General features: G+C 49.0%; 1 protein-coding gene across 1 annotated transcript in view; it reads right to left on the reverse strand.

Moving 5' to 3' along the window:
* Positions 1-339: 339 nt before the first annotated feature.
* Positions 340-16,392, reverse strand: part of EFNB1 (ephrin B1) — a 123,996-nt gene continuing 107,943 nt past the window's right edge. The window contains exons 4-5 of the mRNA XM_075007741.1: positions 9,404-9,532; positions 340-6,371 (exon numbers count right to left, since the gene is read on the reverse strand). Of these exons, the coding sequence (XP_074863842.1) occupies positions 5,983-6,371; positions 9,404-9,532 (518 nt within the window). The 3' untranslated portion in view covers positions 340-5,982. The remainder of the gene's footprint in view (positions 6,372-9,403; positions 9,533-16,392) is intronic.

Below are 16,392 nucleotides of genomic sequence, written 5' to 3' on the forward strand. Positions count from 1 at the left end.
ATGAGTTACCATATTACCCCAGCCCTGATAACTCCACAAACTCAAAAAATCATGAGGTAGACCCCCCCGCCCCCAAATTCAAGCATTTGGCTGAGATTTTCAAAAAAGCAGGTGGTATTTGAAAACCAGCTGTTTTGAGCATTTTGAGTGCACCAGGGTCATGTTTTCAAGCTTTTCTTCACAACCCCAAGGACTAGAACTTTCCTATCAGAGGCCTGGATTCTCAGAGAACACAACTGCTGCGTCTGGGGCTTTAGGAAACCCCCACGTATTGCAAGGGTTGGGAACATTACCAATAAGAATTAGTCAGGGGAGCGTTCAGTTTGTAAAATTATTGCAGTCGGGGAGAAGAAAGTCAGGAGACAGGAAAGAAGTTGAAAGGAAAGATGGAAAAAAAAAGCAGCAGCTAGAAATGGGCATGAAGTAGCTGCAATTTAATTGCAGTGCAAAGACTGTTGTAATATATCATCTATTCCAAGGGATCCCACTATCCCCACTGTAGCTTAGGCTGTTGCTGCACAACTTCTTCCTTCTCTAGTGATGGGTTAACATACATGGACAGGCAAGCTGGGCACCCAAAGCAGCTTTCATAGCTTCCACCTATTTCTGATCTTCTTGGGGTTGTAGTTTTGGAGCTTGGATTTTTATAACACAATCCAGGCTGGTTTCAACCTTGCCCCATTCCTCCCCACCCCCAAAGTGCGCACGTACACACACCCTTTTGCTGATGAGCCTCCTGAATTTGATCACGGTATGACAATGTTTTACACCCGTTCTTGCAGTTATTTTTTTTTAAGTTCTCATTTGTTTTTCTAAGAAAAAGCAACCAGAAAATAATTCAGAGTTTATACAAAACATCTTTACATTATTCCAAAAAGACTAGTATTTACACACAAAACCAAAAACACCTTCAATTCTTTCAGTTAAAAGAACAAAAGGGACACTCAGTTGCAGGACCAGGAGACAGGTGTGCAGCAAGTTTACAGTTCAGATTTCACCCCTGGACATGATTACAAGTTTTTTCAGCTGCCCACAGCTAAAGGAGTTAGTTCAGTTTATGTGTGTTACTACCCAGCAACCCACATTCTGTTGATGATGGGGGATTTTGCACCTTCATTAGCAATATAGCACTAAGATTGAAAACTCCTGGAAAGGCAGGGGAAGGAAAAGTGGACAGTCACCGCATTAAGGGGGCAGTAATCTACTGGACAGCCAATATTAGAAGCTGAAATCATTGGATTTATTTACTTTTGGTTTAAACATCTTGCCAGGCCCTTTGCATTTCCTAGTCCTTCCCACCACGCATGTCCCCATCTTGACCACCTGCGTCTCAAACCACTATCAGTCACTCCTTTCTGGGCTGTGAGGTGAAAGTCCTTGTAAACAGATGGGTCTTTAACCACACACACAGGCTGGGCGGCTTCTCCAGCTTTAACATCTTGATTGTTTCATGGCTGCACCTGAAAACTGGCTGCTGATCTGGGGGATTTCTTTCAGATTAATCCTCGGGGGAGGCCTGAAAAACCTGGACCTTGGCTGAGGACCTCAGCTGAGCAAACCTCAAAGTGCACTATTGTCTAAGCCCTTTAGAAACACCTTGGCAAAAACACTGCGTGGCCTGGCAGCTCGGTGGCACAGCACGGAACCCTGCATAGACACCCCAGTGGGGAAGGAAAGGTGCATTTGGGAAGGGAGCAAAACTGAAAGGTGCAAAAGGAAACCTCCTTCAATCCTGCCATCTCTCAGGGGCTGGCAGCTGAGCAGGTCTACTGTGTTCCTTCTGCTGCGCCTCAGGCCAGAGACAACAGAGAGGGATAAGGGTGTCAGGTTAGCACACGTTCCCTGTGATTCTAAGGCTCTTCTCCCACTGTAAAGGCAGCCACGGCTCTAGCCGGTTTGGTGCCCCGCACTGCGCTGAGGAAAATGGACCAGGGCAGGGGGGAAGGGATCTTGCTTGTTGCCCTGTCTGGGATCGCCAGGAGCGGGAGGGGAGAATGCCGCTCTGCATGACTCTGGGCTCGTTTTTCCATTTCTAAAAAACTGAACAATTGCTCTTGGCCGCAGCCCACAGGAGGCCATTTCCACAGTGCACGGTGGCCGCTTTCCCCTCTGGGTCTCCATGGGCCCCAAGGCCCTCCTGCCTTCCGCAAATAAGTGCCCTGGGCTAGCGAGAGAAGGCACAAGGCCAGGACTCAGGAGAGACAAACTGTAATGAGACTAGGACAGCTGCCCTCTGCGTGCTGCTGCTGCGTTCCTCTCCCCGCTCGCTGAGCTGTACCTGGAGTGGGCCCCATCTCCCCTTGCCGCCTGCAGCCAGGTGCTCACTGCATGGAGGTGCTTTCCAGCTGTGCACGCCCAAACAGCCAGTTCTGGGGCCAGCGGTACATGTGAACAGTTAATTCACACCAGAGAAACGTGCTGGGAAGACGGAAGGAAGGGTGAGACTACTAGCCCAGCACCATAAGCAGGACCCAGCGTGGAGGCTGATATGGGTGCTGTGGGCCCCTAGCTCCCATTGCACAGCAACAGCTGCAACTCCAAAGTCGGTTCAAGACACTGCTCTAGCCACTTCCGTTCATGGATCCGCAAACTGGATCCAGCAGACTAGTGGAGAGAGGAATCCCTGCCCAGAAGTATGGCTGGGAAAGGCAGATGGCAGCACCACACGTGCTCTTTGGGGGCAGCCTCAGAGTGAGTCCAGCAGACTGAATGACTCCTAAGTTCCACGCACAGCGCAGCAGGACCTGAATGAGTGGAACCATGACTTTTCCCCTGCTCCATACCTGCAGCTCTCAGAAAAGACAAGGAGGGAGAAAGGATGTTCTGTCTTCTGGGAATATCTTCACTATTTTGGCCAAGGATGAGATGAAGGGAATGGCTTCCCTCAACAATTACTATTCCTCACGCTAGACCTCCTCCCAGAGCAGCCACTTCCCACAGGGAAAGACAAGAGACAAACCAGCAGTTCTCTCACTCCCATCCATTCTCCTGCATGAAGTGGTGGCAGCCACGGCTCTCACCTTGACATCACAGCACACTTAAGACAATTATTCTTTTAGGCCTCAGCTAGAGAACCGGGGTGCCAATTCCAGGCACTACACTTGAATAAATTGGTGAGAGTCTAGAGCACAGGAACAAAAGAGAAAGAAGGGCTGAGAAACCTGAACATTGAGGAAAGGTGGGGGAAAAAAAAATCTGAGCGTGTTTAGTCTTGAAAAAAAGACGACTGAGATGCGGGGAGACCTGATAACAGCCTTCAAATACATGAAAGGCTGTTCTAAATGGGACAAGGATCAACTGTTTTCCATATCCACTGAAGTAGGACAAGCTACTAGTAACAGGCTTAAACTGCATCTAGGGAGATTCAGGTTAAATATTAGGGAAAACTTTCTAATGTTAAGGGTAATTAAACTCTGGCATCGGCTCCCCACGCCTGACTGGGGAATCCTCATCATTGTCTAATGTGCTCCTAAAAGCCGCTGAACACTTGTGAGGATGGGCTACGTTTACTTGGTCCTGCGTCAGCAAAGCAGATTAACACTTGTTCTCCGGAGGCCCTACATTTCTGTGAGATGCTGGGACATCTGCCCAAGGACAGACTTGGAATGCAGTAGCTACCCTTGGACGCAACAAGGTCAGCATGGAAGGACACTCCAAGATCCCAGTCATGAATGCAAATACTGCTGCTCTGTCATGCTACACCTAATCTGGGGCCATAACAGCAAGGAACTGCAATGTTCATGAGAAAGGCTCTCTGCCACAGGGCACAGCCATTCCCACCCTGCAAGATGGAACACATGCATGCATGGAAGGGAACCAGAAAGGGTAATCTGTTAGCTGGTAAATCAGGAGATGATGGAGCATGGCCTTTGACTGGTGCTCACGCCATAACAACAGCAACCAACAGGGTCTGCTGAAGCCATGGAGGAGCTAAGCCCTGCTTCTAGTGCTGATTGACTGGCTTTGCTCTTAGAACTAGCCAATCACAAGATTTGTTTTAACTCCTTCTGCACAAGGTTCCTGCAGTGGTAGCATGGGGCAGATACCTGCTTCCAATGCTAATAGGCAGAAGCCTCAGTAGTGATGATTAAGGGCACCTCTTTCAGGCTTAGGATACCTCTCCCACGGAAAAAGGATCTGTAATGACGCAGCAATGGGTGGAAATAAGCCAGCTCCCAGAATGCAAGAGGGAAGGATTCAGTTTGGATAAACCAAAACCTTGCTTCTCAGAAATGGAAGGGAAAGGAAATAAGACCGTTCAGCCATGAGACTTAGCATGAGATGAGACACAGCAAGACATCTGGCAAGTCTCTGCCTGCCTCACAAGCACCGCCAGCCAGGATGTCAGCACAGTGGTTAAAACAAGCCCCATGCCTGGCAGTCACTAGGGAAAATGCCAGGCATCAAACACCTGTAAGAGCTCTAAAAACGAAAGCGACAGTGGGAGGAGAGGCCCAGCTCCTCTCTGTGGAAGGGCGAGGCTGCCAGAGTCACATGGGAGCCTAGACAGCTTTTGAGCTAACATTTCCAGGCCTCCCCAGCCCAGCCAGTGCTAGAACTGCATACTGGCTCTGGCCATGAATATTCGCCTCCCACCTCCCAATACTGATGCAGTTTGCTTCTCTTCCTCTTAGCCACCTTCTCCTGCTCTCTTAACACTTGCTCTAGCCTCCTGAAAACACATGAAGTACCAGCTTCAGAGCAGGCACAACTCACTTCCAGTTTCCCTTCCAAAAATGGAAGCACTGTGGCCTGAATCCAAAGAGCAAACCAACCTCAGGATCTGCTAAAAACGAGAGAGCCCAGAATGAACCCACTGTGGCTAAGTTACTGAAAGCTTTTCTCTCAGTCCTGGCCCACATCCAGCCGGACTGAGGTGATCATAGAACGTTGTCCTGCTGTCCTCTCCCAGACGTTGGAGAAACTAGCTCAGCCTCTGTCCTAGGAAAAGAGATCAGGTGAGGAACACGCTAGGAGGAAGAGAGACCTTTGGAGGGGTTCCCACCAAGATTACTGTCTTGTGGAAGGGGTTAAGGCTCCTGGCTCTGTGTGGTATGGGGTAGAGCCCTGGATTCTCACTTGCACCGACCATTTCAGTTATTTTTCCCCACCTCGCTTTAAGCAGACCAGCAAGAGTTGACCACTACAAATTGAACACAAAAGTTTAAAATGGCAAAGACGACAGAAGGTGAGAGTCTGTGTCCTGGCCGAGCACGGCCAGGGGATTGGCATGGCAGAGGGAGAAGAGCATGCCAGAAGGCTGCAGGTGGTGGCTCTGAGTCCCACCAATATTTCACAAAAAATAAAAACATTACAAAAGTTAAAAAAAAATAATAATTATAATAATAGTTGGTTGGGTTTGTCAGCCTCCTCCCTGCACAGGGTCTACGTCCTTGACACACCTACGCAAAGTGCTGCCGCAAGCTGCTCGTTCCTCAGGTGAGTGGAGGTTCTTCTCTGGGGCCCACAAGTTAATCCAATTCTTAGGACAATCCTGGATCAAAGCACAGCCCCAAACACAAGACTACTTAACATACTATAGATGGAAATGCTGAAAGGGACCTCCCCAAAACAAGAGGGTGCAGAGTTTTCTGGCATTACCAGGGATAGGTGTGAGGAAAGGCACAGCGCCCACGCACAATGGCTGCTGCATGCAGCTAGGGCCACATCATGGCTAGATGCGTCTAGAGCCAGGATGCAGTCTGAAGCAGGAGGAGGATGCTGAAGGCCCACCCTCAAGTCTTGGGATTACAAAAGCTGAGAACTACAAAACTAAATACAAAGGGGAGAACAGAGCGAGAGCGTGCGAGCGAGTGATCCACTATCTGGTGTGAGACCCTTGTGCTCCCCTGGTCTTGCCATGGGGTTCATTTCACATCCTCCCTCACAGAGCGAGCACACTAATGGGGAGAGCCAGCGGCTGACCCCAGGGGCCCTCAGCTCTCTAGTGCTCTTGCATTGGTAGGTTGCCGAGGCTGCTCCTCAGACCTTGTAGTAGATGTTGGCAGGGCTCTGAGGGGGCATCTCCTGGACAATGTAGACGGGGTGCCCATAGTCCCCGCTCACCTTCTCATAGTGAGGGCAGTAGTTATTTTCTGTAGTCCGTAAGGGGATGATGATATCGCTGGGTTCTGAACCTGCATTACCGCTGCACTTGGGACTGGCCAAGGTACTCAATGACAAGGCTGCTGCTCGCTGCTGAGTGTGCTTCCGGTGCCGCTTGCGGATCTTGATCAGGAGGACCACAAGGAAGATGATGATGAGGATGAAGATGACACAGCCAGCACCAATTGCAGCAAATACTGCCACCTTGGAGCTGAAGAAGCTATCACTTGTACCTTGGGTGTTCCGCTCATCTTGGTTAACGAGACCTGGGATAAGGGGGAGAAAACAAGATGCATTAAAATGAAGAAATTAACTTCCTGCCCAAACATTGAATCATTCTCTCGTCCACCTCTGGGAATGTGGGCTCTTCCTTGCTTAAGCTACACAAAGAATTAACTTGGTCTCAGCCTAATCCCCCTTGCTCCACTGCAAAGCAAACAGTCCCAATTCAGCAAGAGAGGCTGAGTGGAATAGCACAGAAAGCAGCAAGTCAAGGATGAAGCTTATCTGCCTACTAGCACTTGGCCCAGCTCCAAATTCATTCATCTGCATACAGAAAAAAAAGTCAGTTCACTAATGTACTGCAGTGGCAACTACCTACTATAGGTGGGACAGGAAAAAAGGTCAAGATGCAGGACAGGCATAACCCCCGAGGCAGAGAGTTTACAGGGTGATTTGATGGGGTAAGAGTTGAAGTCCAGTCTAAGGCTTGGCCTATACTTAAAAGTTCTGTCAACAAAGCTACAATGGTTTGAAAGACCCCTAATCGACATAACTATGCCAACCTAGCCCCCAGCATATACATAGCTATGTGACAGCGGAGTGCCTCTGTTGCTACAAGTAACCATCCTATACCAACGGAAAACCCACTGGCTGGTGCAGGCTGTATCTAGCCTGGCCTAGCCCCTATAGTGTAGACACATCCTAGGCCTACACTATGTGCCAGACTCCTGCCCTGCATCCAGATTTGATGATGCATGAAGGGACCAGCAATACTTCAAGGGCCATTCCTCTCGCTTCCAACTTGGCTGTGTTTGCATCTCCAACCCTTGCGAATGGCAGTCAGCAACACAGCCCCTCCTCTGCGCGAACTGGGCCAGCAGAGGCAGCTGTCCATTTAGCAGGAACATCAGACCCACCGACCCCAGGAGGAGTGGGTATATTCCAGAGAGACCCCAGCACAGCAGTGTCCACAGAGTGCCTTCTTTCACTCTGATCTCACTGACAAGTGTCAGAGAGGTAGCCATGTTCATCTGTATCTTCGAGAACAACATGAAGTCCTGTGGCACCTTTTTGACTAACAGATATTTTGGAGCATGAGCTTTTATGGGCAAAGTGGGTCTTTGCCCCACGAAAGCTTATGCTCCAAAATATCTGTTAGTCTATAAGGTGCCACCGGACGACTTCTTGTTCTCTGATCTTACTGGCTTCCCCAGATACATAACTTTCATTACTCAAGTCTCAGAAGCAACCTCAGGACAGGTTACATGGCAAGTGAAGATGTGAGCCTAGCATGGGTAAAAAGGACTGTGTTACCCAAATGAGCTAGATTAAAGCTAACCATGAGCAGCGTAGATACACTGGCACAAGCTTCAGCACAGGCTAACACAGAGGTCTGCAACCTGTAGCTCTTTAAGGACTTCTTTGTGTCGCCTGACCCAAAAAATAACCTCTCCTGATTTTTTTGATAAACGGTGAATGTCTAAAAGCCCATCAATGAACAAACAAGATGTGATCTTGAAACAGTGGATAACTCCCCATTTAAAAGGTGCAGTGCGCTGGGGGACATGACACTTGTATCTGTATTTGATCGTGTTGCTAATGAAGTTTTGATTTTGAAGAGGAAAAGGAAGCTTGCTGCATTCCTGCTGCGAAGGGCAACACGCATTTTAAGAAAGAAAACAGATCAAATGCGAAGTAAAATTGGCATAATTAAAGGGGGTTCAGGGACAAAAATCAGGAAGACAGTGGTACGAATACAAACACAGTGTGAGGAATTAGAGTATGTAAAAAGTTTGTGAATGTCCTGCTGTAAACACCTATCGCATTACAAATCATTGTATGCGCACTGTTCTTAAAATAGTGATTACAAAAAATACAGTTTGATATTATTCATTAAGGACCATCTCGTATTCACATGCATTCAGGCTCTTGAATTATTGAGCTTTTACCCAATTTGGAAATAAAAAGAAAGAGGCTCTTCTTTCTATTTTGGTTGCCGACCCTTAGGCTAGCAGCTAGAGTAGAATATTCACCCAGGCTCCCCAGAGGGCCTGTGCTCTGGTTGCTAGTCTGTGCAGAAGTGCATGCCAGCATGTCTACACTGCTATTGTTACTGGTGCTAGCTATATTAAAGCTAATGCAGTATGCCTGCCCATGCTCCAATCACACCTTCACTGCAGTGCAGCCATAACATAACAGAGAAACCTGGACATTCACAGACACTGTCATCTCACTGCTGCCCCCTTTCCTCAACCCTAACCTGACATCATCTCCTTTCACATTGCCCTGACTGGACTGGAGATAGATGGCGGTTCATATCTACTCTATAATCACCATGAACTCCAGGAGGCCCTGCTTCCCCCCCAAGAACTCTACTGAAAGTGGGTTCTGTTGTTTGTAGATCTGCCATATCCTGTTCCTGCCCCCCACCTCTCTCTCACCCCTCAAGCTGAAGGCAGCCGCAGACTCCCGAGAGCAGCAGTTTGGCTGCCTCTCTGTATCACAGATGAAAAAGCAAGTTGCTTTCCCCCTTCTTCACTGGATTCCATGTTTCTCTCTCAGCAGGGAGACCAACTCAGGAAACCACCTTCAAAGGCCTTTCACACAGGCTTGGTTCGAAAATCCAGGCACATACTGTTCTTCCAGCCACCCCAACTCTGGCTCAGCAGCAGCAGCAGCAGAATGCTAAAGACAAACTCCCTCTGCTTAAGACACTGAGGGGTTGAAAAGGCAGTTCCAAGAACTATCCTTCAAAGTCTAAATCTAAGCTGCCTCCGTTCTGGATTTTGGTAGCATCTTGCCACCTATGTACCTCCCAAAGAGAGGCTAAGCATTAACACCAGGAGATGCTGGTAAAGGAGCCTCAGATGATGAGTTTGCAGGAACGTATACAACTGGCTTCCCAATATCTGCTTTAACTCCCTGCTCTAAACATCTTGGCTTCCCTGGACTGTAAGAACTGAACTGAGTCTGGCTCCTCTGGAAAGCAATAGTTGGTCCTGCCCACACTTCCTGGGCCCTGGTAAGAGCACAGCTGTTTTTCTTCTCTTTTCTAAAAGATTCAGGCAAACGCTACCTGGCTTCCCAGGATCCTCCACCACAGGAACCCTGTTGCGTGGACTCTGAGTGGCGATTTTCACTGTATTGTCAGATTCTTTGCTGGGCCGACTGGTTGTCAGCTGCTCAGGGATCACGGCATTTGGATCTGTGAAAAAGACAGACTGGATGAGAAATCTGCTTCTGGGTGCTAGCTTAGAACATCAAGAACAGTAGCTCTATCCCCACCCGCAATCACTTAAACAGCACTCCTTACCCTGGCACCTGAGTGCCCATGTCAAACGTTACTCAGAAAGGTGATTCAGTACAGTGCTCTGTGCACACACGTGCATTACATCAGGAGTCTGGGCTGGCCCTCTGCAAGGGCTGTATGCTTGTATGGGCCTGGGAAAGAATTAGGGGCATGGGGCAAGGAACTGATAGGTAAGCATGGGAGGGGCTTGGTAAAAAAGCCTAGAATCACCGGGGGTAAGAAGCACGCCCCTTGGTTTTAAATGTGCTCTCTGGTTCTCATCTCCCCCGACCCAGAACTGAGAGCTAAGCTAAGCACACAGAGAAAGGCAAGGGGAACCAGACTGATACAAGGCGTCTCTCCCTTGTCAAAACAACTAGTCTCCAGGTCCCTGAGCCAGAACAGCCCTGTGTGTTCTCCTGCACCAGCAAGCATGTTCGGTGGAGGCAGGCACCAGTCCTGCTTGGTTTTGTACTGGAGGCATTTCCATTTAACTGGAGGATGTGAGATGGTCTGAGGTTAAATCCCACATTTGAAAGTCACTCTCTAATCTTTCTCTGTGGTTTCCTCCACACTACCCCTTTATGCCCTCCCCGAATTAATCTGTAAAGCCACTCCTGTTTCCTCCGCCTAATCCCTCCACAAGACTCACCTCTGCGGTGACACTCACAAGAACCTAACCAGCCAACAATGACTTAGTTGTAAGGCAAAGAGAGTGATTTGACTGAAATTTAAGACAACTGAGAACCACCAGACCACCTAGCTGTGCAAGTCACTAACCTAATGTGATGGCATGATCTTATCTTGAGCATGCACCTCCTTCACCTCATCTCCTCCTCCCTTTATTTCATTCAGCAGTTGTCTTAAGTTACAGGGAGAGGCAACAATTACATCTGCTGGTGTGCACAAGGCACCCAGCACAATAGGGCTTAAATCCCAAGTGGGGATTCTCAGTGTGACTGCGAAACAGCATAGGATCAGCCGCCCCATGAAGAGAGCGGCGGAAGGCGGTTTCACACGGACACCTCTTCCCAAGGGCAGGAGGCCTGTACGCAGGAATTCCTAGGGGAGATGTGTGCTTTCGTCTATATGTGGCTTCCTCAGCTGGCCCCACCCACCCCCCCACCTCGCTCCAGCCATCCCTGGCTCAGGCCCTGCCCTTGGCCTGAAGACGCCTCACGCCATCCCTGCTCAGACTGAACCCCCCTGCAAGACTCCAGCATCCACCCCCAGCCTGAACGCAGTCCCCTCCTCAGCCCGAACACCCGCTCCCCCCATTCCACACCTCCCTCATTCAGCCCAAACAAGCCACCTCCACTCAGTCTGAACATGCCCCCCCTGCCCCAAGATCCACCCCCACACTCGCTCAACCTGGATCCCTCCTGCAAGGCTCCTTCCCCCAGCCCTGCTCGGCCAAAACAGCCCCCCACCTCCCCAAAGATCCCCACTCCCACTTGGCCCAGGAGGGGGACAATTACCTGGGACAGGCGGCAGTAGCTACCGCAGGGGACTGCCTCCCCTCAGCCGCCCCCACACCACCATGTTGGCCTCCTGAGCCCTGCTGCTCCACCCTGTGGTGGGTGCTGAAGGTTGGAAGGGGGATGCTGTAGAGAAGCTATCCCCTGTGGCTGCCACCGCTGTCTGCTGCCTAGCCGCTGCCCCAGGACCTCCCCTTCCAGGCTAGTTGGGGAGGGGGCCAGCGGTTCAGGCCTGGGCAGGACGTGTTAAAAAGCAGGACTGCGGGTGAGACTACATCTCCTGAGAACACTCAAACAAGCATTTTTCCTGAACTCAGCCTGGAACCCAGCTCTGCCTGGAGGGCCCTGCACTCACCAGGCTGGCCCAGCAAGCCAAGGGGTTACATGCTGCAGAAGCAAGTCTTGGCTGGTCCACATCTACCCTGAGGTAAGAGCTCAGAGAGCGACTCCAGAGGCGAAAACTGGCTCAGTGCGTTCTACACCTGTCAAAAGTCGCCACATGGAGCTGTGGAGACACGGCTCAGCCTCGTGTGTGGAGAGTGTGCGCGTGGGAGGATGCAGAGAAGCAAGATGTAAGATCCTCTTTATTGTCAGAATGCAGGTGTTCCCATTGGATTAAGTGCAGCCCACGGACCACTTCATTTCACAGGTGATACAATTGTATAGTCTGGCCCCAGACATACTCTGCAATGCAGAACGTGCAATACTGACAGCACAAGTCCCCACCCTGAGGAACTTACAATCAAAGTGGCGACTGGCAGACACGATGCTGGGAAAACAGAGGCAATAAGGAAGGAAATGTGGCCATGGCTGCTGAGGTGACGCTGGGGGCATTGCGTCAGCTGCCATATTTAATGGCTTTTTCTTGACTTGCATGGTATCTGTTATGTGGGTCACTGGTCAGAGCATGAGCAAAGAGGGGTTTGAAGGAGGTTTCTGCAGGAAGGGAAAGAGGCGAACTGTTCTACAGCTCAGAGAAAAACATTCCCTGGACAGCCATGGAAAAGGCACAGAGGCATTTTTAGACAAATAAAATTAGCAGAGAGCCCGTATCAGAAGGCAAGCAGGTAATCAATGTCAAGGCGTAGATGAGAGTAGGACCTCAAGCACAAGAACGAGACCTCATATGCGATCTGGAGCCTGTGGTAAGAAAGGGAGTGTGGACACTGCAGATCATGGGTGGTAAAGCTCAGTTGTGAGCCAAAGGCCTGTGCTGATATTCCCAGACTTCTGATCTCAATGGTGAGCAACCCCCATGCTGAAAGCAAGAGCCAGAGATCTGTTTCTTAAATGCCCATTAGGAATGGCATTGCCTGAAGAGCTTTTAGTTTGGCGGCATTTAGGTAATACCCTCAGCTTGGTGAGTGGGAAATCCAGCCATCATCCCCTTCAAGGCCAGAGGTACTAGAGCAGAAACAGCAGTGAGAGTCAGATAAAGATGAAGGAGAGGTAGAGTCATGGATGAGACCTAAGTGCAACAGGATTACTCCATTGGGCAACATGACAAACTACCATTTACTGTAACCAGTTGGGTGACATTTGTGTGAACTCATTACCCATGAGCTTTCTGGACCACAGTAATTCCTTAATCTTGCAGAATAATAATGCACTTGTCACATATTGGAGATTTTGTTCTCCCAAAATGCTTCCATGTAAGTTAAGATCACCTGAAATGGGGGTATTTTGGCTGCCCTCTTGCCATTCCCAGGAGGGGAACAAATGCGTCCCTCTGCCCCTGTCTAACATAGTCACAGGTTTTGAAATCCCGGCGAGTATTGCACAGAAATGAGCCCATCATAGGTGCGGCGGGGAGAACCCAGCACTCCAGTCCCACTTTGCTCTGGCCTCCAAGGCATCTGTTGCTCATTGATGAATAATGCAAGTAGCTCCTGTTGTGGTAACAAAAAGCCACAGAGTAGGGAGGGCACTTACCAAGCAGAACAAGGGCTCTTTTGATGCCTCCTCACCAAAAATAGTGTGCTCAGTATCAGGGGAAGGTGAGCATCACAGACACGCCAGTGTCATCCTAGGGATAGCCATATCCTCTGCCTCTCCCTTTCATGACCACTTCATTATGTGCCCAACTTTACACTCTGAAATGATCACTTCAGATACAACCTGGCGAGCAAAGAAGCTTCACCCACTCTGGCCAGAACTCTGCCAACAAGCAGACCAAGGGCATGAATGAGACTTGACCCAGCATGGGAGATGAACAGCAGCCTGAGAACGGAGCAATTCCTGTTCCTGCTCCCCTGGTCTGGGAAGGTGACATGATGCAGAAAGGAGAGAGGCCAACCCACAGGAGTTACTGAAATAGCAACATCAAAGCTAGTTCTCTCCTCAAAGGAACATTAGCAAAACAGGCAACAGAACCTGACTGACTGCCAAATGAAAAACCACAGAACTAAGAAGCCTGATGCTAACTTCAGCTTCAGTCAGTGGCCTGCTGCCACCTCCCATCCCCTAGTTTGTGGTCTTCTATTTCCAACACAAGCTCTTCAGGATAGGAACCTTCCTCATCTGCCTCTTTGACTGACAGGCACCACTCTAGAAATCACACATGGAATGGGAGGCAAAGCAGCACTGTTTTTAAGGTTACACTGCCACGACAGGGAAGATCAACCTTGCCACAGTCGATCTTCTGGAATTCATTTTAGCTTGCCCAGGAGGGACGTGCTAAATCGAACTTATAGGGCTCCTGTATCAGTGCCAGGACTCCTGAGCACCATTGGGGTAAGGAAAGCCCTGTCAACCTCCCTTAGGGCAGTTATAAGCTAAAGTGAAAGGTTGAATTCAGGCAGGGGTCAGCAAACTTTTTACCTCAGGCCCCACTTTTCGTCCCAGCAATTAGCACCCTGCCACACCTGTCTAATGTCATCCATACTAATGGAAATATTAGTTATGTTCATGTTAAAAAAAACAACCTTTCAGAATGTGCAAAAAATAAGTATGTAGAATTTAAAAAATTATTGATGATAATTAAATGCGACTACACAGACATAAAAACAGAAACATGTCAACATTTTAATGAGATAAATGAGCCTGAGACCCAGCAGCCAATAATGCTGTGCCCCCCTTACGAAATTTCATGTCCCCCAAAGAGGCCTGCCCCCAACTTTGCGCACCCCGGAATTAAGGTATGCAAATCCAGCTACATTAATTACATAGCAGAGGTCGATGCACCTTAGCTTGGGCTTCCTCACCATCTCTAGTAAGGGAGGCTGATGGAAGCACCCTTACTTCTAATGGGGGACAGGAGTACCGGCACCAATGCAGACGCCCTGTAAGTTCGATTTAACATGTCCCTACTAGGCATGCTAAATCGTATTCCAGAAGGTCAACCCCAACAGTGCTAATTTCCTCTGCAGTGAAGACGTACGCTTACTGGAGATATCACGGAAACCCGAATGAAAGTATATGTTGACTCCAGCTACCTAATTAACACAGATGGAATAGCAGACATTAATACAACCTTCCACTTGAGTGCAGACCTTCCCTAAAGGAGGGTGGAGGCAGCAAGAGGCTGACTGAGTCGAGTTTATAGGTTTGGAATATTGTCAGTACTCTGGGTGAAACAATTTTTTGTTAGTGGGTTTTTTGATTCCTTATGAGCTCTAGTGCATGGGTCTGTGCATATTCCAATGAAGGCAGCTAAGTGAACACAAAGGAATCTAGCTTTCCAGGGTTGCAGCACTATTCCTTTTGTTTTCTTATAAATCCTGGCCCCAACAACATGAAACAAAATACTGAAAAGCAGCCCTTAGGAGCTCTGCATGCAGGGAATGAACTGGAATCAGGCCCGTGGCATCATGGGGGCCCAGAAGAGCCCCACAGATAGGGAAGAGGAAGTTTTCAAGAGCTTCAGCCAGAAATATTTAAACCACAAAGCACAGCTAAAGAACTCAGACAGGTCACGGCTGCACTACAATCCCTTATTCTGGGGGCATTTCCCAGGGAAGCATCAGATGTCAGAAAGAATTTGGTACCTCAGCCCTGTTCCCACAGCTGCCTCCTCTCCATGCCAGGAGCCATGACCTCCTCTTAGAATCCCCGTACGCACTGAGAAAGCTGAAGAGGTGGGTCATGTGCTACCTCTTGGTATGAAGTTGCAGCTCCAGAAATACCAACTGGATGAAGCTGTGAGATCACGCCCAGAAGGTGAAATTCCCGAGTTTCAGGGGTGAAATCACTCCTCTACCTCACTCCGGCCACAAGATGACAGGCCAGTATTACCTGCAGATATGCAGACGGCTGCTCAAATGAGGGTCAATGCAAGAACACTTATCTATGCCTTGGGTGCTCAGGACCCAATGCAATGCATTGTGTTCTGCAATAGGACCTACAGCCAACTTCATTGTTAACAGTGATAAGCATGTAGTCTGATGGCCGATGCGTTACCACCTTTAGGCTCTTTCCCACCAAGATGATAAGGTTTCTGCCAGATCGCCATTAACTCAAGTGGTAGTGACCTGAACTGCTGACAGTTGACGTGGGGTTCTAGCTGTAGCTCCTTATATCTATCTGCAGAATATGGATTCCTTGGGGATGGCCTGAAGAAACTGCAGCTGCTAGAATGCAATTTTTTGCCTAGACAACATGGCTTCCAGGACCTGTACTCCTGATTGGCTCCAATAAACTCCACTTCATGCAACCTGGGAGTAATTAATGGGCTTCTGGCAAGTTGCCAGTGTGCCTTTTGCTTTCTCAAGTTTGAGGGATCCCTGCATGGAGCTATTTCAGAGGGAAAAGCTCATCTGACAGCCATCCCTCTCTCACTTCAAGAAAGGGGCAGCTGAGGAAAGCCAAGAAGCCCCATTTTGGTTTAATAACTGGATTTTCTTGTAGAAAGCCATTTCTGCTATCTTTCTTTTGGAGCAGAATGGTTCAGACTTGAAAACTGTGTCTACCTTCTATATTAGGCAGGAGCTGACAACAGGCCAGGTCAGCACATGTAAAACAACTTCAGCTATTGCAAGAGACCTGAGGCCTCCAACATTCAGATTTGTTCTTCCAGCAATGGGGAAGATGGAAACCCCCTTTATTGCACTCCTCGGAGGACACTGGAGGACTCTGCCTGATCTCATAACAAGCCAGTTTCAGTTTATCATCCATTTCACAGTTACAGCTGGTTTCCAGCTCAGTCAAAACCATGGTGGGGTGGAACTGACACTTACTGTATCTTGGGCTCATACTGCTCTGTGGTCCCTAAAACTCAATCTGTGCTGAACAAATGCATTTCTCCGGTATGACTGGAGCCAAGATGGGGCACCCCACACCCCACCATCATGACCTGTATTT

This window comes from Carettochelys insculpta, chromosome 13 (genome assembly GCF_033958435.1).
Source record: "Carettochelys insculpta isolate YL-2023 chromosome 13, ASM3395843v1, whole genome shotgun sequence".
NCBI lineage: Eukaryota > Metazoa > Chordata > Testudines > Carettochelyidae > Carettochelys > Carettochelys insculpta.